General features: G+C 46.6%; 1 protein-coding gene across 6 annotated transcripts in view; it reads left to right on the plus strand.

The window, feature by feature from the left end:
* The window catches only part of MLN (motilin), a 61,670-nt gene extending 42,631 nt beyond the window's left edge, over nt 1-19,039 (plus strand). For 5 of the 6 annotated variants that reach the window (XM_030561361.1, XM_030561363.1, XM_030561360.1 and 2 more), the window contains exons 3-6: nt 9,884-10,018; nt 12,742-12,864; nt 15,939-16,047; nt 18,913-19,039. In XM_030561361.1, coding sequence (XP_030417221.1) covers nt 9,884-10,018; nt 12,742-12,864; nt 15,939-16,047; nt 18,913-18,920 — 375 coding nt within the window. In that variant the 3' untranslated portion in view covers nt 18,921-19,039. Of the gene's footprint in view, nt 1-1,990; nt 2,195-9,883; nt 10,019-12,741; nt 12,865-15,938; nt 16,048-18,912 lie in introns of all 6 variants that reach the window. The other variant, XM_030561364.1, reaches the window with a different exon arrangement.
* Nucleotides 19,040-20,022: the final 983 nt, after the last annotated feature.

Genomic DNA, 20,022 nt, shown 5'->3' on the forward strand with positions numbered 1-20,022 from the left:
TGTAAAATGCTACCATTCTGCACCCTCTTTGCACAGGTATAAATGACAACACAAGGTGCAGCGTGACAGAATCTGAGCATATGTGTCTAATGGTATCTAGAGAGGAAGGATGACCCAGTAATTAGGGCATTAGCCTAGGCTTGGGAGAGCTGTGTTCCGGTCCCTGCCCTGCCATGACCTTGGGCATGTTACTTTTAGTCTCTCTGCCTCAGTTTCCCCAACTGTAAAATGGGGATAATAGCACCGCCCTACCACACAGGAGGGTTGAGAGGTTAAATGTATTACAGAATGGCAAGTGCTTAGATATTATGATAATAGGAACCATACAAATAGATAGATTAACCTCCTAGACTACTTTAAAAGGCTCAAGTTATCCATAAAGTGCTCTGGGATGAATGGTGATAGATAGATTAAATATGTAAAACATTATTTATTATTTTAATATTTGGCTCTACATTCTTCTAGGTCATTCATTACTTTAAATCCATGCAATTGTAATATCATCGGTTACATTTTATCCTGAATTACGTTTATTTCAGTCGCATCGTTGTTATCTGTTGGCATTTCAGTTGCATTTACAGCCCTCAGTTAAGATCCAGACTTTATTGTGCTAGGTGCTGTACAGACACATAGTAAGAGACAGCCCCCATCCCAGAGAGATCACAATCTAAATGAACCAGACAAGCAAAGGTTGGGAGAAAGGAAGGTTCATTACTAAGACTGCAAATCATTCACGGTGGTCACAGAAGTCATAGCTTCTGTGACTTCCTGTGACCTCCGTGAATTTTGCAGCGCTGGTGGAGCTGACCCCAGGACCACCCCAGCAGCTGGGGAATCCCAGGGGCCAGCTGCAGTGGCCAGTGCTCTGGCAGCCCCAGGCAGCTGATGCCTGTCACTGCCTTGGAGCAGCGGTCTGGGACCAGCAGCAGTGTCCGCGTGACCCTGGGCTGCCCCCGCCTCGACGAGCAGCAGTAGGGGCCTGGGCTGCCCCATGCTCGGACCCGCAATGGCAACAGGGCCCCAGGCCATCCCCTGCTCTGACCAGCAGTGATGGCGGCTGGGCCCCGGGCCACCCCTCGTCCAGACCGATGACAGTGGGGCCCCAGGCTGCCCTCCACCCTGAGCAGTGGCAGGGCCATGGGCCGCCCTCTGCCTGAAGTAATAGCAGTGCCCCGGGCTGTCCCCCCACAGTGGCAGGGAACCCCGGGCTGCCCCCTCCTCCAGCGACAGAGGGCCCCAGGCAGCACTCCCTCCAGCTGCATCAGGGCCCCAGGCTGCCTGCTCCCACAGCAGCAGTCTTCAGGAGCATCCCCCTCTCAGCAGGTAAGATTTAGTCACAGATATTTTTAGTAAAAGTCATGGACAGGTCACGGGGCCCTAACTTTTTGTTTATTGCCCATGACCTGTCTATGACTTTTACTGAAAATACCTGTGACTAAAACGTAGTCTTAGTTATTACCCCTGTTTTGCAGATGAGGATACTGAGTCACACAGATTATTTTAAGTGACTTGGCCATGGTTGCACAAAGAGTCTGTGGCAGAGCCTGGTATATAACTCAGATATCTCGAGTCAAAATCCATTGTCATAACCACAAGTTCATCCTTCCTCTCTGGCATGAGATATAGGTCAGCTCTGAATTTGACCCACAGTGTTTCAATAGAGCCAAATCTTTTAATGAGAACTTTTGTCATCTTCCAAGGGGCCAGAATTTGACTCATGATGACCTCACGCAAGCATTGTGTTCCTAGGTGATGAGTAGATGGGAGCCAACCCAGGAGTACCTTTGCCCATGCAATGCAAAACAGGGTACAGAGGGGTGAGAGGGTCTGCAAGTAGTTGGGATGGTTTTCTTAACACAATCCCAGCTAGGTTACGGTCCCGGTAGGGCAGCACTCAGAACAGCAGAGTCATTCTGAGGACAGCCAGTTGTGGGGGCGGGATGTGATCTTCTTTGGAAACTGGGAACTTTTAAAAAAAAATTCCTTGCAGAAGAAGTTGCTGCCTGCGCAACAAACCTGTTTCTATGCACCCCAAGTATCCAGTGACCACATCTGGGAGCCATGGGCACCATTGATTATTGGTGATGTAACTGGGTGCTTGTGGTTGGCCTATAAAGGGCTAAGAGATTGAGCAGGAGTACACAGGAGAGACAGAAATCCCTGACTGCCAAGGAGAGACGGCTGCACTCTCTAGGTAAGTGATGTGTCTTCATTTCTGCTTGTGGTAATGCTGCAATGGACAGTCAAAGCTCAGCGGTTTCAGACAGGGTCAGCAGAGGACAAAAGTTCCATTTCATGAAGGATTTTGAGATCCTTTCCAAATGGGAGCAGAAAACCAAACCTCCAGGAAGGAAGATTCCGAACAAAAAAAAATGGCTTAGACATCATTGAATACAGGGTTTTTTTAAATCAAACCAAAAAGTTTCATTATGGAAATGTCAAAACAGGACATTTCAATGTTGCCAGAACTATTTTTTCCCTCTGGTTTTCTTCCAAAACAAAATTCTGACAAAACTGAGATTTTTGATTTTGGCAGAGCTGCATGTTCCAGTGGACTTTGATTCCATTTAAATTTCTCTCACCGACTCTAGTGATCATTCCTGGTTCCCTTATGTGCACCTTGAACTGGATGTTGCTAATAAGAGAACCAGCCTCTTCCCATATGGGACCCGATGCTAGAGCTGAGGATGAGGACTCAGGACTCATGGGTTCTCCAGCTTGTTTTGTGGACTGGGGGAGGGGCATGATTCACATCCCTCTCTGTAAGATGGGGATGATAATATTTACCCACTTCATTGGGGGTGGGATGGAGATTTAGTTCACTGTTAAGTGACATTCACCCCTGTGGAGAGATCCTGCACAAGACTGATATTCTATTACAAGTAGGACTTAAATGGCACATAGATCTCTTGCAGTGAATTTCACACTGGAGATTTTAAAGCATGTTGAGCTCCTCAGGTGGAAGATACTTTCCACTTTGGGGCGATTGTTATTATTGTGCCTTATCACCTCGTTTCTTTCCTCTCTTCCTTCCTTTAACATCATTTGCCCCCCAACAATTCCTCTCTCTTAGTTCCGCCAGCCCCTCTGGTAACAACCATTATCATGGTATCTAAGCTCTTCTCCTCTCTGATTTCTTGCATCCATTTTTCCATGGAGTTTAATTTCGTGTTGTTTATGAGGCTGCTGCTGCTCTCAGTCTCCATCCAGATACATCCTGCTGAACTCTCAGAGATAGGAGGGGCGAATCCCGCCTACCCTGCCACCCGCAGAGCTGTCATGGCAAGAGTTAGTTGATTGCAGCTCAACAGAAACTTTTAAACAGGAGAGATGCCTCAAGCCTAATAAGGGGGATCAACATCACTGTTTCATCCAGGAGGAAGGTGCTTTCTGCACTTCCCTCTCTGTATGAGCACTGATTAATCTGACTCTGTTCTCATTACCTGCTCATTAGACCCATCAGACAGTGGAATATGAGGCAGAGACTCAGGGAGCCGTACAGGAATAGAGCGCTCCAGGAGATGCCCTGAACACAAGAGATGGAGCAGATGCAACTTCTGCCTAAATTAACCTTTTGATGTCCTCACTGATCCTGAGCCAATGCTCAGGGGATAAAGGGCTTGACTGCTCATTGTGCTGTCCGTTGTGTTGTCATTTGGACCAAAGGTCCCAGATCAGAATGGTGGCATTTTACCGGAAATGCCAATGCAAGGTGCAGGGCAATGTAGAATCTGGGCCAAAGTGCCCAGAGTACCATGCTGTACTGATGCCCACCCTGGAATCTTCCCTCTTGGCACTATCAAATGCTACCAGTGAAAGTAACTCACCAACAGCAAGCTATAGATTCACCAGGAGAGGCACCGAGTTGGAGTCTTAAAATATGAAAGACGTGTCCTGTTTACAAAGTATGGAAGGGATGTTCAGTAGGCTGGCTGGCTACATAAAGTAAAAAAGCAGGAGCTTTTCTCCAGGAACAGAGAACAGCTTCAGAAAGGGGTAGTAGGTAGGAGATGAAGGAGGTGACTGGGGTATTTTGGGGTGGTGGGGGGCAGTAGTTTATTGATGTTATGGAATAAATCAGGTGACACAAAAGAATTATCCTGTTGAAAGATAATGTGCATCAGGATATAAGCATGGTAGAATCCTGTTTTAAGGAGAGACCTAGTGTCATAACCTAGTCCCAGATTTGGACCTTAGCGTCCAAAACATGGGGGTTAGCATGAAAACCTCCAAGCTTAGTTACCAGCTTGGACCTGGTAAAGCTGCCACCACCCAAAAAATTAGTGTTTTGGGGCACTCTGGTCCCCCCAAACCTTCCCTGGGGACCCCAAGACCCAAATCCCTTGAGTCTCACAACAAAGGGAAATAAACCTTTTCCCTTCCCCCCTCCAGGTGTTCCTGGAGAGATACACAGAAGCAAACTCCGTGAATCTAAACAGAGGGAGTCCACCCTCCCCGTTTCCAGCCTTGGAAAACAGAAGTACCGAGAGCTAATCTCTCTTCCCCCCTCACCCAGAGGGAATGCAAAGTCAGGCTAGTAAATCTAACACACACAGATTTCCCCCTGACTTCTTCCTCCCACCAATTCCCTGGTGAGCACAGACTCAATTCCCTGGAGTTCCCCACTAAAGAAAAACTCCAACAGGTCTTAAAAAGAAAGCTTTATGTAAAAAGAAAGAAAAATACATAAAAAATTGTGTCTCTGTATTAAGGTGACAAATACAGGGTCAATTGCTTAAAAGAAATATGAATAAACAGCCTTATTCAAAAAGAATACAATTCAAAACACTCCAGCAAGTACATACATGTAAATACAAAAAAACAAACCTATCTTGGAAACAGAAGATTAGAAAGCAGGAAATAGAAAAATCCTTCTCATAGCCGAGAGGGACAGGCAGAAGAACCAAGAACAAAGGACCCACACACAAACTTCCCTCCACCCAGATCTGAAAAAGTCTGGTTTCCTGATTGGTCCTCTGGTCAGGTGTTTCAGGTACTTCTTTCCAGGTGTAAGAGACATTAACCCTTAGCTATCTGTTTATGACACGCCCCCCAAATTGCAGACAGTGGGGAAGATCACTGGCGGCAATTTCCTTCTAGAACTTTAAAATAAACAGAGTAATACAACACATGCACCTTTACATATACCACTAAGTATATAACTAACAGACTTCTACATTTTAAGAACACTTAACTACTGGATTGTGGGAAACTCTCACGGGAGAGTGCATCAGCTACTTTGTTAGAAGCTCCTGAGATGTGCTGAATTTCAAAATCAAAATCTTGGAGAGCTAAACTCCAACGAAGAAGTTTCTTGTTGTTCCCCTTGGCAGTATGAAGCCACTTTAGTGCAGCATGGTCAGTTTGTAGCTGGAACCGCCGTCCCCAAACATATGGGCGTAGCTTTTCCAGGGCATACACAATAGCATAGCATTCCTTTTCACTGACTGACCAGTGACTTTCCCTCTCAGACAGTTTCTTGCTGAGAAACACGACAGGATGGAAGTTGTGATCTGTTGCTTCCTGCATGAGAACTGCTCCTATACCACGCTCAGATGCATCCGTGGTTACTAGGAATGGCTTGTCAAAATCTGGGGCCCTGAGTACAGGGTCAGACATGAGCGTCGCCTTAAGCTAGGTAAAGGCCTTTTGACACTCATCAGTCCACTTAACTGCATTTGGCTGGGTCTTTTTGGTCAGGTCAGTCAGTGGGGCAGCGATTTGGCTGTAGTGTGGTACAAATTGCCTGTAGTACCCGGCCAAGCCTAAGAAGGATTGGACCTGTTTCTTTGACCTTGGGACAGGCCACTTTTGGATAGCATCCACCTTGGCCTGTAGGGGGTTTATGGTTCCTCGACCCACCTGGTGCCCCAGGTAAGTCACTCTGTTTTGGCCTATTTGACACTTTTTGGCCTTAACAGTTAGTCCGGCCTGCCTGATGCGCTCAAAGACCTTTTCCAGGTGTAGTAGGTGTTCGGGCCAGGAGTCTGAAAAAATGGCCACATCATCGAGGTAGGCAACTGCATATTCTCCCAGTCCTGCTAGTAGACTATCTACCAGCCTCTGGAAGGTGGCAGGTGCATTTCGAAGGCCGAAAGGAAGGACATTAAATTCATACACCCCCGCATGGGTGACGAATGCTGACCTCTCCTTGGCAGGTTCATCTAGCGGTACTTGCCAGTACCCCTTGGTTAAGTCTATTGTAGAGATGAACTGGGCCCGTCCCAACTTTTCCAATAGCTCATTGGTACGGGGCATTGGATAGTTGTCCGGACGAGTTACCGCATTTAGCTTACGGTAGTCCACGCAAAAGCGTATTTCCCCATCTGGTTTGGGTACCAGAACCACTGGAGATGCCCATGCACTGGTAGATGAGCGGATTATACCCATCTGTAGCATGTTCTGGATCTCCCATTCTATAGCAGCTTGGGCATGAGGAGACACCCGGTAGGATGGGGTTCTAATGGGGTGAGCATTACCTGTGTCAATGGAGTGGTATGCCCGTTCAGTCTGTCCAGGGGTGGCTGAGAACAATGGGGCAAAGCTAGTGCACAGCTCCTTGATTTGCCACCGCTGCCACCATGTCATAACCTTTATGACACCTAGGCAATCCCCTTTTGATCAGTACAGTAAAGCGATTGCTGTGGGTCACTGGGTCATATGGTGCAACTAATTTAACAGCAGAATCCCCCAATGCAATCAGTAGGTCTGATAAGCCAGCCACTAACTGCCTAGGGCCAGGAAGAAACCTCACCATGGGGGCAGGATATTACAGAATTGTCTGTTGTGGGAGTTTTTAGCAACTAGGACTGGCCCCTGTTGAGAGGGGAGCCAAGCCTCCATTGCCCTAAACCTCATAAAGTCATGTGCACCTGTACAAAGTGATTGCAATATGGGGTAATCCACTACTGGGCCAGATCCTTCGCTGGTGTAAATCAACATAGTTCCATTGATATCCATGGAGTGACACCAGTTTATACCACCTTAGAAACTGGCCCTACCATTTTGTTTTGGGAGCATTTTTGCACACGTGTAAATGACAGCACGTAGTGCAGAACAGTGGAGAAGCAGACCCAAGACCAGACTGTGATCTGATACATACATTCTAATGTTTTTTATTCAGTGGCATCTACGATGGCTCTTCCTTGGCTTTCCTGTGTTAGCACAATGCCAAAAAGATCGGGTAGCAACTGCTGTGGGAGAGAATATTTGTTAGTTTCTATTGGTCTGTACAAGTTTATATTTACATGAAATCTAATTCTGGGGCCAGATTTGACCTGACCAGATTTTGCTTCAACCAAAAGCTTTTTAAAAATAATTAAGGATCAGGAAAAAATTGGGTAAAGCAGTTACGCAGTGGACTGACTTCATTAAATGTGTTCAAGAGAGAAAGTTTTAATATTTAAAGAGGAGATTTAATGTTTACATAGATCTTCCCTCTGATGTGAAATTGCTGTTAAATCAGGTTGGAAACTTTTTAAAATCCCTTTAAACTGGTTTCCTGTAGAGGTCTGGTGGCAAATGATGTCTGCAGCACTGTATGACCTAGCAAGTTTTATTAAGGGGCTCAGCCCACCTGTGGAAGTTGCCCATACTGTCTTACAGGGCCCTTATGGGATTAGAGTCACTAGCATGCCGGCTTGATTTCCCTCCTCCCCTAAAGTTTATTGAGGGAAAATAAAAATAATTATAATAAAACGGTTATACTAAAGCTGCCAAATCATGACACTTCCCTCACTATGGACACTCAGTGCAGTACCTTGAAGCATTTTCCCCTGGGCAAGTCTGGATTTCATACACACTGTAACGGAGGCGTAACGCTGGCAGAACTGAATAGGCATTTAACACTCCGTAAGACTGTGCTTTAAACATAGGCAGTTACTGCCCAGAAACAGACCCATTCATGAGAAATGACAGTGTCCAGTGCTTAGAGAGCGGTCCTGTTAATAAGGACTCCTGAGTTGTATTCTCATCTTAGGGACAGAAGTGAGAGCATAGGATCTGTACTCTGCTCTGACCACTAGACCCCGCTCCCTAAAGCACGACCCCTTAGTTCTGTTTCCAGCTCTGCCATTGACTCAGTAACCGGAGGCAAGTTACTTTGCCTCTCCATGACTCAGTTTCCCCAACTGTAAGATGGGGATAATGCAGTAGAGCACTTGGAGATCTTGGAGGCAACGTGCTAGGTCAGGAATACAAAGTGTTATATGAAACCTGATTATTAATTATCCAGCTAGCAAAACCCAAGCATTCATTAAGTGCTGTGCATACCATTTAAAGTGCAAACAACTGGTATTACATAAGAATCTGCTTCATGGAAGCCCACACTTAAACCAGAGTCTGTTGGCGGAGTTCTAGGCAGAGCTGTGTGGAACCTTCCCTTTCACTGCATACAGGCAGGATTTCCCCTCTGGAGCTGATTTCCCCTGCCCTACATCCTCTTCTGTGTTCATCTTCCAGGCTGCTAGAAGTCAGGCTGGGAGTTGAGAGGCCCATGGCTTGAACTGCACAGAGGTGCTTGGAAGTGGCCCTTCCTCTGGCTCTTGGTTAGAAAATGAAGCTGCCTCTTGGTTGGGGATTTGGTTCCAGCAAGGATCTTACACAGGCAAGGAGGCCCAGTGAAGTCAATGTTCCTGTGAACCAGTCTGTCCTTTGCTGACTCAGAGCCTAAAACTGTTGTGTTCAAGAGGCAGGAGTCAAGAAGTCCAGTTGGTTTAGATGACCCTCCTATGAGGAAGATGGGGCGGCTGTCAGTCACAGCTGCTGCAGGATCAGAGAGCGTTCGTGTGTTTTAGGATGATGCAATAGTCAAAGCAGCCTGTCAAAAGCTGGCACAGTTCCAAATTCTGCTTGCCAAAGGGAAGACATTCTAGACACCGCAACCATCTCCAGGTGGGGAACTCAATGGGCATGTGTGCCTTATAGCCAAGACGTCATTCTAACTAGAGACATGCAAATGTACACTTCACGTCTCAGTTTAAGTCAGACCAGGGCCTCCTCAGCCTGTAGTTGCTCCATACATATTTAGGCCAAGATTTTCAAAAGCAGCTGGTGATTTTGGGGATTTACTGCCCAGCATAAAGGGGTCTGATATACAGGAAATGCTGAGCACCTGCCCTCTGGAAACAGGCCCCTTTTAAGGTGTCTCAAGTTGGGCACCCAAAATCACCAGTCACTTTTGGAAATCTCAGCCCAAACCTTTAGACATTTGCTTTGTTCAGCAATGCAGAGTTCCAGGGACTTTGGGGGAAACCTTCCTTCCAGATCACTTTTCAGCAGCATGCCAAGAGAGCGCTCCCATATGCAAAATCTAAATGAAAATATTCAGTCTCCAAAGCAGTTTTCTTTTGTATGAACTGAGAAATGCTTCTCATCCGGTGAAGTTTCCCAGCTCTGTGATGTGCAAAGTAAGTGCAAACAAGCCCAGGTATCTTTACCCAAGTGCTTGCTGAGACCACTTTGCCTCCTATACCAGGTAAGCATCCCCAGCTGCCAAATCATATGGTTCACTGGGTGTAGACCATGTGGAGGTGATTCCTGTAGGGAAGTGAGAGTTGCAATTGTGGAGTGTTTATCATTCTTAGGATTGGGCCATTGGCTGGAGGTCAGGCCCTCGAGGGGATGCTAGACTGTCACTCAACACCTAATGTCAGTGACAGAAGCAGCTTGGAGAGCAAATATAAAGTTCTATGGCTATTGATCAGAAATAAACGCCAAAGAAAGTTGTTTATTAAACCCAAGCTCCGTGTCCCAGGAAGGATAAGTTGTCTGAACTATATCTCAGGGTGATTCCTTTATGGATGTTGGTTGAACTGTTGTGCACCACAGCAGGCAGCCATCCCTGCTGGCATGTTCTGACCCTCCTTTCTCCTGTGTTGCTCAGGCTTTCTCAAGCTCCATGATGGTTTCGAGGAAGGTGGTGGCTTCTCTGCTGGTGGTGTATGTGGTGGCCATGCTGGCTGAACAGACTGAAGGCTACCTAGCCTTCTTCACTCGCAGTGACATCGAGAGGATGCAGGTAACCCCTGAGCACCATACTGCAATGGCCAGAGCCCCATGTGGTGCAGAAAGGCGCATCCTGTGCGTGCTTCCCGAACGTAGCTCATAGTTCATCTCCTCTGAGCAGAGACAGGACCTGTTTGATAGATGGTTTCATGATGGTGCCAGTCATAGATTCATAGAGTTTAAGGCCAGAAGGGACCACGAGAGCTAGTTTGACCACCTGTCAGGTAGAGGCCACTACATACAACCCAGCCACCTCCATTCCAACCCCAACCACCAGAATTAGAGCAAAGTATCACAGCCCTCATGAAACTAAACAGTTTTGTGCTACAGGTAGAGAACAGGAGGCACTGAGGTGCACTAATGCCTGAGGCACCTGGGGTGGCAGAGAATTGATTGAATGAGAACATATCCAGATGACCCTCATCATCCACTAGGGGTCTGGCTGAGAGCAGCAGACCCATTTCTCTTATGCCTTGAGACAACCAGTCTCCGGAGGTGAAGGGCTAGTATGCTAACCCACTAAATCCTCAAGTGCGCCAGTGCCAGGCCTCACACAGCACAGGTAAGAAAAACAAGGGGGATTATTTCTTTAGGCCCGTGTTGTTGGAAAAGTGGGGCAAGTCCAAGGGAACTGGCTCAGTTTATTCTCAGTGGTGCTGCGGTGGAGCTGGTATCCCTTCAGAGGGTTCAAACCACCAACCTGTCAGACAACAGCCTAAGACTGTACTTACAGGGTGATCATCTACAGGCATGATCAGAGTGCTGACTTTGGCCCCGGTTCAGGAAATTGTGTAAGCCTGGGCTTAACTTTAAACACACATTTATGTGCTTGCCTGAAGAGCAATGCTTTTCTTAGCTGGGGCTTTCAATGGGAGATGAACCTCAGGCCAACCTAGTTCTTACTCATGTAAAGCTCTCAATGGGTCAAAGGTTCAGATCAGCTCTCTCAAGTCCATCTCTAGTGGAAATGTAGCTAGAACAGACTCCCCATAGCATGACAGGTCCCGTGGCAGTACTGGGATGAGCTTGGTAGGGCAATTTACAGGATCCTCAAAATGTGGGAAGCACTTTATTCACCAGAGGACTTTGAGTGAAAGACTCAGGATTAGACTGCAAGAGCCAGGATTCAGTTGAACATAAAATAGGATAGTGGAAACAAAAGGCCCATTTACATTTGTCTGTGGATATTTTTTAACGGTTTTCTTTTATAATTGCTAATGGCTCGGATTTTTATGGAGAAGCTGCAGTCTCCCATCATAATTCTGCTGTGCCTCTTTGTTCTAACAATTAATTAACCATGCACCAAATAGGTTTCAGTTCTGGGACATGCATAGAGGAAAATCCTTTTCTTTTGATGTGAAACTAATGCTGCTGAAAGACGCCAAGCTGACAGCCCTAGAACCTAATGTTCTCTGTTTTCACACAGCACAGGCAAGCTCCTCACCCACCACCACCACCACCACCACTTCACTGATGTGCTTCATCTTGGAGAGACCATGGATCAAATCCTGGCCCCACTGAAATAATTAGCCATATTCCCCTTGACTTCAGTGGGGCCAGGATTTCACACCCTGTCTAGGAATTAGCAGGGATGGCCTATTCTTCCCTTGGTGTGTCTGCTGAGCATCCATGCAGCCGCTTCTTGTGTGGAGCATGGTCGTTCTTTACCACTGTCAGAGGCAAGGGGAAGTATATGGATCCAGTTTAAACAATAAGGCAAACTAATGAGAAATGGGAAGTAGCCATGAAAGCTTCCCCGTTGTGTCTCAGCACTAGCCTATAGAATGTACACTGCAGTGTATCATTCACCAGTAGCCCATACAAACTCTCTTCCTCCTGGGGTGCTCATCACAATCAAGGGTCCTCTGGGGCAAGAGGGGAGTCCCTCTTATTTTTTGTCCAAAATCTGCCTCTCTAACACTGAAAATACCCTTTTAAAAATTCAGTGTGGCAGTTAGGACAGCACTATGGCCCCACCTCCAACAGACCAACCCTGCCTTGAACAACCACTCCAGAGACCCCTCCCCACTGCAGGTTCCCAAAGCCATACATCTACTGGGTCACCCTGTAGTGCTTTAACCGAAAGGTTGGTTTGAGCCCAGTGCCCACCCAAGGGATAGCAGCTCTTTGACTTTTTGTCTGTATGATAGGATCTGACCCAGTGTCCACTGAAATCAATGGGAGTCTTTCCAATGGGCACTGGATCAGGGAATATTCCTGCACTGGTTCCCAGTGGATGGACTAAAGGTGACTCATTAGGTTTCGCTGGTTTCTCACTTCTCTGGTTCAATGCCCTGTTCAGCTTGGCAGTTCTCACAGCTGAAGGATATACCAGTTTGCCCTCTTGATCTGCCAAGGGATGCGCTTGGTACCAAAATAACAGCTGGTGTCATGTCGGAGCAGCACCAACAGCAAGGACAAGGTGTCACCAGTAAGGGATGATCCATGCAAAGGGAGCAGGGGATTTGTAAGGAAGGGAATTCCCATTTGCAAACCCAGGTCCAAATCCTGCCCCCTGCTCTTAGCCCAAGTCACTCAGCTTGGTGCTGGAGCACTCCGCTGCATGTGGATTCCCCTCCACCAGGTCACCTCACGGCCATGGAGCTGCTCCATAGACCCTACTCCAGCATGCATCACCCTTTGCTGAACAAGCAGCCACTCTGCCCCACCCCGACCCTTGTCCCTGTGACCTTCCTGATCCTTGATGTTTGTTCGTTACTGTACCTTGCCATGTAGCTCCAGGAGAAACAGAGGAACAAAGCGCAGAAGAAATCCCTGATATTGCAGAAGCGATCGGAAGGCGGAGACATTACTGAGCTCTCTGACATGGAGCGTGTGGACGAGGGCAAGATCATCAAGGTGAGGGGAATGGTGGCAGGGACCCTTAAGTATATGAGGAAACCACACAGGTGCAATTGGGTGTCCAATAACTACATTCGCTGACCAGATACAAACATATGAGGCCTATCTATATGTGTACGCTGCTGCTCTGTTAGGTTCTGATGGTTTCTGCAATAGAAGACAGTAAGTGAGTGCCACTAGCAGGCTTAGGAATTGTTTAAAGTGATACTACCCAATTCTTATAAACTGGACCCAGGCACTGAGCAAGTTTATATCAGAGGACGGGTGCAGGGTGCACCTCAGCCTTGAAAAATTGTTTCGAAAATTTAGCAGCTCAGCCCCTGAGTCTACTTCCCTGCCTGGCAATACGGATGGTGAAAAATCTACTGATCTTTTACTTGCCTCTCAATAAACACCTCCCACTGCTGCTCAGGATTTTGCAAGTCTGCGTCTGGCTTTTCGTTTTGGATTTATCTTGATATTTACTAAAGTAGGCTTGTTATCACTGTGAATTGTCCAGCACCTTTGAACCTGCAGGATTCCTAAGGACCTTGTAGCGCAGGTACCAAGTTTACAAACTTGAGTCCATCCAGCTTCACTGTTGGACTCTTAAATCAGCACTCTGGGGCAGAAAAATACCTGTTTTAAAACATAAGAACATATTGGGCCATCTAGCCCAGCATTCTTCCTTCTGACAGTGGCCAATGCCAGGTGCTTCAAAGGGAATGAAGAGAACAGGGCAATCCTCATGTGATCCGTCCCTTATCATCCCATCCCAGCATTGGCAATCAGAGGCTTAGGGACACCCAGAGCTTGGGGTTGCATCCCTGACCATCTTGGCTAATAGCTATTGATGGATCTATTCCCCATGAATGTAGTTAATTCTTTTCTGAACCCAGCTATGCTCTTGGTCTTCACAATATCCCCTAGCAATGATTTTCACAGGTTGACTGTGCATTGTGTGAAGAAATACTTCCTTCTGTTTTGTTTTAAACCTGTTGCCTATGAATTTCATTGGGTGACCCCAGTTCTTGTGCTATGTGAAGGGGTAAATAAAGCTTCCTTATTCACTTTCTCTACACCAGTCATGATTTTTATAGACTTCTATCATATACCCCCTTAGCTGTCTCTTTTCCAAGCTGAACAATCCCAGTCTTCTTAATCTCTCCTCATGCGGAAGCTGTTCCATACCCTTAATCATTTTTGTTGCCCTTCTCTGTACCTTTTACATTTCTAATATATCTTTTGAGAGATGTGGCGACCAGAACTGCACGCAGTATTCGAGGTGTGGGCATTCCACTAATTTATATAGGGGCATTATGATACTGTCTTATTATCTTTCCCTTTCCTAATGGTCCCTAACATTGTTCACTCTTTTGACTGCCATTGCACATTGAGCAAATGTTTTCAGAGAACTATCCACGATGACTTCAAGATCTTTCTTGAGTGATAACAGCTAATTTAGATCCCATCATTTCATATGTATATTTGGGATTATGTTTTCCAATTTGCATTTATCAACACTGAATTTCATCTGGCATTTTGTTGCCCAATGAAATCCCTTTGAAACTCTTCACAGTCTGCTTAGCATGTATCTTGAATAATTATGTATCATCTGCAAACTTTGCCACCTTGCTGTTTACCCCTTTTCCCAGATCATTATGAATTTGTAGAACAGCACTGGTCCCAGTAGAGATCCTTGGAGTACCCCTCTATTTACCTCTCTCCATTCTGAAAACTGACCATTTATTCCTACTCTTTTTTCCTGTCTTTAACCCAGTTAGTGATACAGGAGAGGACCTCCCCTCTTATCCCATGATTGCTCAGTTTGCTTAAGAGCCTTTGGTGTGGGACTTTGTCAAAGGTTTTCTGAAAGTCCAGGGTTTTTTAGGCATCTATGTGCTGATCGGAGCCCTTGGAGGCACATTTGTTCAGTCACCCAAGTTAGAAAATTGGGCTCCTCTATTACAGCCCAGGGATAGCTTCACCCACCAGGCAGTGCAGCCACTTCTGAGTTGGAAACATCACTATTCTTCATCAGCAGCAAAAGGGAAGCAGAAAGAATGTGGATCCATGGGAAATGTAGCTGAGTAGGATGTAAAGTCTAGCTGAGTTGGAATTTGGCCAAGATATTAGTTAACACATCTGCTCTTCCAAAACTGTCTAATATTAGTGTCTAAACACTGAGCATTCTCAGTCTTAAACATTAAATACCAGGCACATCCTGGTGTCTGACCAGCACCCCCAAATATGGCCTGAGCAACTCGTTCATTTTTGTTACATCCTAGCAACAGCTGTCCTGAGGTGCTGGATGCAGAAATGTGCCTCGTCCTACAGCTCTTACTCAGGCATCGGAGTCAATAGAATGACTGGCCTGAGAAAGAGTTGCAACACGGGGGCTTATCAAGTTCAAGGATCACTTTCTCCTTTGGGACCTCTGCTAATTGCAGAGGCCATATGCTGTTCGTTGCCAGTGGCCTATCCGGCCTACATTTCCAAACGAACATCTGGATGACCTAATGGATTGAAACTCTGGGACTTCTAGCAACCCAAGAGTGAGTAAAGAGTTCAAGGACTGCCCTCAAGGCCACTTATCTCTTGTGAAGACTCAGTCCACGTCAATGTCCACCATACTAAGGGTCAGGGGTGGCTCTAGACATTTTACCGCCCCAAGCATGGAGGCAACCTGTCTGCCACCCTAGCGGTGACCGGCAGAGTGCCCCCCATGGCTTGCTGCCCCAGGCATGCGCCTGGAGCACTGGTGCCTGGAGCTGCCCCTGCTAAGTGTGCAGTCCCTCTTCCCATTCATGTCCATGGGGAAACTAGCATTGATTTGAATGGTTCATGATCAAGCCCCAAATAGGAGACTAAATCAGCCTAGCTTTAGTCCATGTGATGGAACTTCTAGCTTGTTCCTCGTGCTACAGCTTCCAGTGGCTGGCTACGGGGTTGACGGGGAAAACTCCAGCAAGTTGTAGCACTTAATTCTGTGCACAAGATCCCTTGTTCTTCAACACTGACGAAGTAGATGCGGTTATCCATCTGCCCCTACTCCATTTTCCCTTTTTTGTTAACCATGCTTTCCTTCACAGCTGACTGCTCCTGGAGAAACTGGAATGCGGCTTGACGCTAGTCAGCTGGAAAAATACCAGCACGTCCTGGAGGAACTGCTAACTGAGATGCTACTGGATGCTCGAAATGGTACTGTAAGGAACTTGAACTGTGCCTCTCTCCCTCCCCTAGTGATATTTGTATTGTGGGAATGGCTTTTGTGTCATGTTTGCTCCCTTTACAGAATCCTCATTGTCCCCGTTCCACCATGGATACACTCTGCGCTTAAGAACGTTAAGCTCCCTTCTCATTGCCCAGACAGTCTCTCGGTGCTGCTGTCAATCGTTACAATGACTTCGCACCATTTCCAAGCAGCCCCCTTGGTCCTGCTCCCCTCCTCCATGGCCAGGGGACAATTTTGTGAACACACTGTTCCAGCTGTTTGAAAATGTGTCCACATTAAATCAAGGCGGAGGAGCTGCCTTCTCCTCCTGAATGTGCATTAAGGGCAAATCGCACATTGCAAGCCAGCCCAAGTGGGGCACTGAATAGCTAAGGGGAACTCAGTGGGAGTTAGGTACCTAAATACTGGGTTTTTGAGTCTGCTTCTCTCTTCCCTTAAGGCCAGAGTGTGGCTCATCCTACGCACCAACCCAGGAGACTAAAAGAGGCTGTAAGACCCCCCCCCTTACTCCACTGAGCTGTCTACTTACACCAGGGGTACCAGCGCAGAGGGGATAGCAGCCTCCATAGCGCTGTCAGTCCACATACATATGCGATTGGAGCTTCAGCTCCACCCCACAATGCAATCAGTGCAGTTGTGTCAGCATGCTGGGGACATCCTCTGTGTGTCAGAGATGGCATATCTATGGGTGATCTTACGGTATTAAATGTTATGCATCATTGTGGGCCAGGGATTGTATATGATTCCCTGAGGGAGCCCTCCAGTAGCTAAGAACAGGGGTGAGTGATGAGGCAAATTCACCTCACGAGAGGTCCCACCCCGGGAGGGCTCACCTATACTGGCTCAGACTGGATTCTCTAGAGACCAGAAGACTTTTGGATAAATAGTCTGAGTTTAAAGTGACTCTGGGCCTACTTTCTGATCCAACAACTGGATAGGACCTTCTGTCCCAGGGACACCCCAGTCCTTCCTGGAAAGGGTTGGAAGGACTTGACCTATTCATGGGGGTTCTTGTTCTGAGCAAAAAGTATTCTGAAGTTATAACCAAAGAAAAACCCCGTGGTGGGGTTGGAAGGGCTGATTCCTACCAGAGACCTTGTTGAACCGGGGGGCGGGACGGGGGCATGAGCTCTGGTAGGCTTATTAGCACATGTGTAGGTTCTTTTAGTGTTTAATGTTTTCTCTATAATGCTTTTGCCCTAAGAATAAATGTGCTTGCTTAGAAAGGGCTGTGTAGTAGCTTGTACCTGTGGGCAATTACGTTCCTTTTAGCCTCTGGGAAGAAGCAAAGCAGATCTGTTTAGTCAGTCTGACTTTCTGAGGAACTCACAGTATATGCAGGGGACTGTGCAGCCTGCTAAAACCTGGTCAGGAGGGAGAGAGAAATCCATCTGCACCCAGGAGAGGAAACGGCTGAGAGCCTAGAGGGGGTGCCCTTGCTGGACCACAAGGGGAAAATATAGATGCAGTCGTGACACATTACACCAACTGTAAGCCTGACACCATGTAAGTTCCCTTCCCCTCCACAGAGGAGGAGAAACTAGGGGACACAGTCTACTTCCCAGTCTACTGCTTAGACAGCACAACTCAGCGCTGTTCAATACATGGGGCTTATGGCACAGCCACAATTTAGCCTTTGCTTTCTGTCCCAACACCTACTGAAGTCAAAGGGAGACTTTCCCTTGTCTCCCTTGAGCATTGGATCGTACCTTTATAACAGTTACATATCAGTGTATCTCCAGTTTCTTCAGTGCAAATATTCTCTGGTTACAGGAGTCTGACAGAGATCAGAACCAGGCTCTTGGTTTTGCCAAGGTGTAGGTATTTTGGGGAACGTTGCTGTACATAGAAACTTAAGGGCTAATTGAGGTTCTAATTGTTCGGCCCAGAAGTCAATGAGGTTTGCCTTAGTGAGGACATAGGGCCAAATCACACATCTCTTATTCACACTGTCGTGCACATACACAAGTCGCCCCACCAATGGGACTACGTGACTGAAAGCTCAGCAGAGCAGTATGCAAAAGGACTGAACAATCCAGCCCCAAGTAAACAGTGAGTAACAACTAAGGATCTCAGGCTTTAGAGTGAAATTTTCAGTAGAATGCAGCATCCATAAATTAGGCCACTTTGGCCAAACTGCTCAGCACCTGCAATCGAGGCCAGATTTTCAAAGGAGTTAGGTGTTGAGCTCTCTGGACTTCTGGCCTCTATCTAGGTGTCTGAATGTGAGCTGAACTCTGAAACTCAGGCCTTGATTGTGTTGCTGAGCACTTGAAAGCCTAGCCCTGAGCTCTTCTGATAAACTGGCCCTCGGTATGTAAAAACTAGAGGCAGAAAAATTCTGTGACAGTAAGTTATTTAGTCAATTTATGCACGCACTGTTGGGGAGCAGTACAGGATTGTGATTTACAGTCAATTCTCCAGGGCTTTATCCAGTCTAGGTTTAAATAACCCTAGCTATAGAGCTTCCACCCATTCCGTGGGATTACTGTTCCAATTCAACTGTGCTGGTTTCAGTTTGTCATCATTTCTTCCAGAGTGGAAGTTGAGGAGGGTGGGGATTGCACATAAAGCTGTAGAGGGCGGAAAATTGTACGTAAGGCTTATAAAGGATTGGGAATTGTATGCAAAGGACTGGGAACTGTGGAGTGAATCTTGTATAGGACTGTATAAGGCTTATAAAGGACAGGACATTGTACATAAAGGACTGGGCAGTGTATGTGTGGCTTATAAAGGACTGGAAAATTTTTATTTATTTTATATATATATATATACACACACACACGCATAAGCCTATGAAGGACTGAATTTGTTCTTTCCTCGCCTTACAGGTAACTGATATCCTCAGACCCAGAAGAGCAGGGTGATGCTGCCTGCTGGACTACAGGTCTACGCTTCTGCAAGACTAACTCGGTGAAGTGCTGCAAAAGAAAAAAATCTGATGCGAGCTAATAAAATGTGCAGATGAATTAAATAAATGACTTGTTTCTTTCAAATGTCTTTAATAATCAGACGACAAGCTCCAAGTGCATGAAAGAATCAAAATGGCTCTACATCATGATGCTTTCTAGGTATATAGAATAGCAGCTTTTGTCTGAAGAGCTCAAGGCACGTTGCACACACTAAGTAATTAGGGTCATTCACCCCAGTGTGGATAAATATTGTTGATCTTGTTTTACAGATGGGGAAACTGAGGCAGAGGGTGGTTAAGTACTTGCCCAAGGTCAAACAGCAAAACCCCTGAGTTCTGACTCTCCATCCCTGATCTAATCACTAGAGGATGTTGCCTTCAAGAGCTTGGAATAGGCCCTGGAGTTCCCCAGTCTGACCACTAGAGGACACACTCTCCCATAGCTGGGAACAGAACCCAGAAGTCCTGACTCGCTATTTCCTGCTTTAATCACTACAGAACACTCCCTCCTGCTGGACCACACATCATGGTAATACTGGCAATTCACCATAACTATATGAAGATCCATCTTACTGACAGGTGCACTTTACCCATAGCTAGTACACTGTGAGTACACACGGCTTATGGTCCATGCTCACTTCTGCCGTGCAATAACACACACAGATCCATGTTTATTTCTACTTTGCAAACACAACTGAATGTAAATGATTAATTCCACTGTCAAGGTTTTTTCCCCCACTTTGAACTTTAGCGTCCAAAAAGTGGGGACCTGCGTGATCACTTTTAAGCTCAATTATCTGCTTAAATTTGGTACGCTGCCACCAGCCAGAAGTCTGTGTCTGGCACACTTCTGTTCCCCCCAAAACCTTCCCTGGGGAACCCAAGACCCAAACCCCTTGCGTCTTAAAACAAGGAGAAATTAACCATTCCCCTCTTTTCCCTTCCCAGACTCTCCCCTCCCTGGGTTGCCCTGAGAGGCTACACAGATCCAAACTCCTTGGATCTTAAACCAAAGAGGAATTAACGCTCC

Source organism: Gopherus evgoodei, chromosome 4, assembly GCF_007399415.2.
Source record: "Gopherus evgoodei ecotype Sinaloan lineage chromosome 4, rGopEvg1_v1.p, whole genome shotgun sequence".
NCBI lineage: Eukaryota > Metazoa > Chordata > Testudines > Testudinidae > Gopherus > Gopherus evgoodei.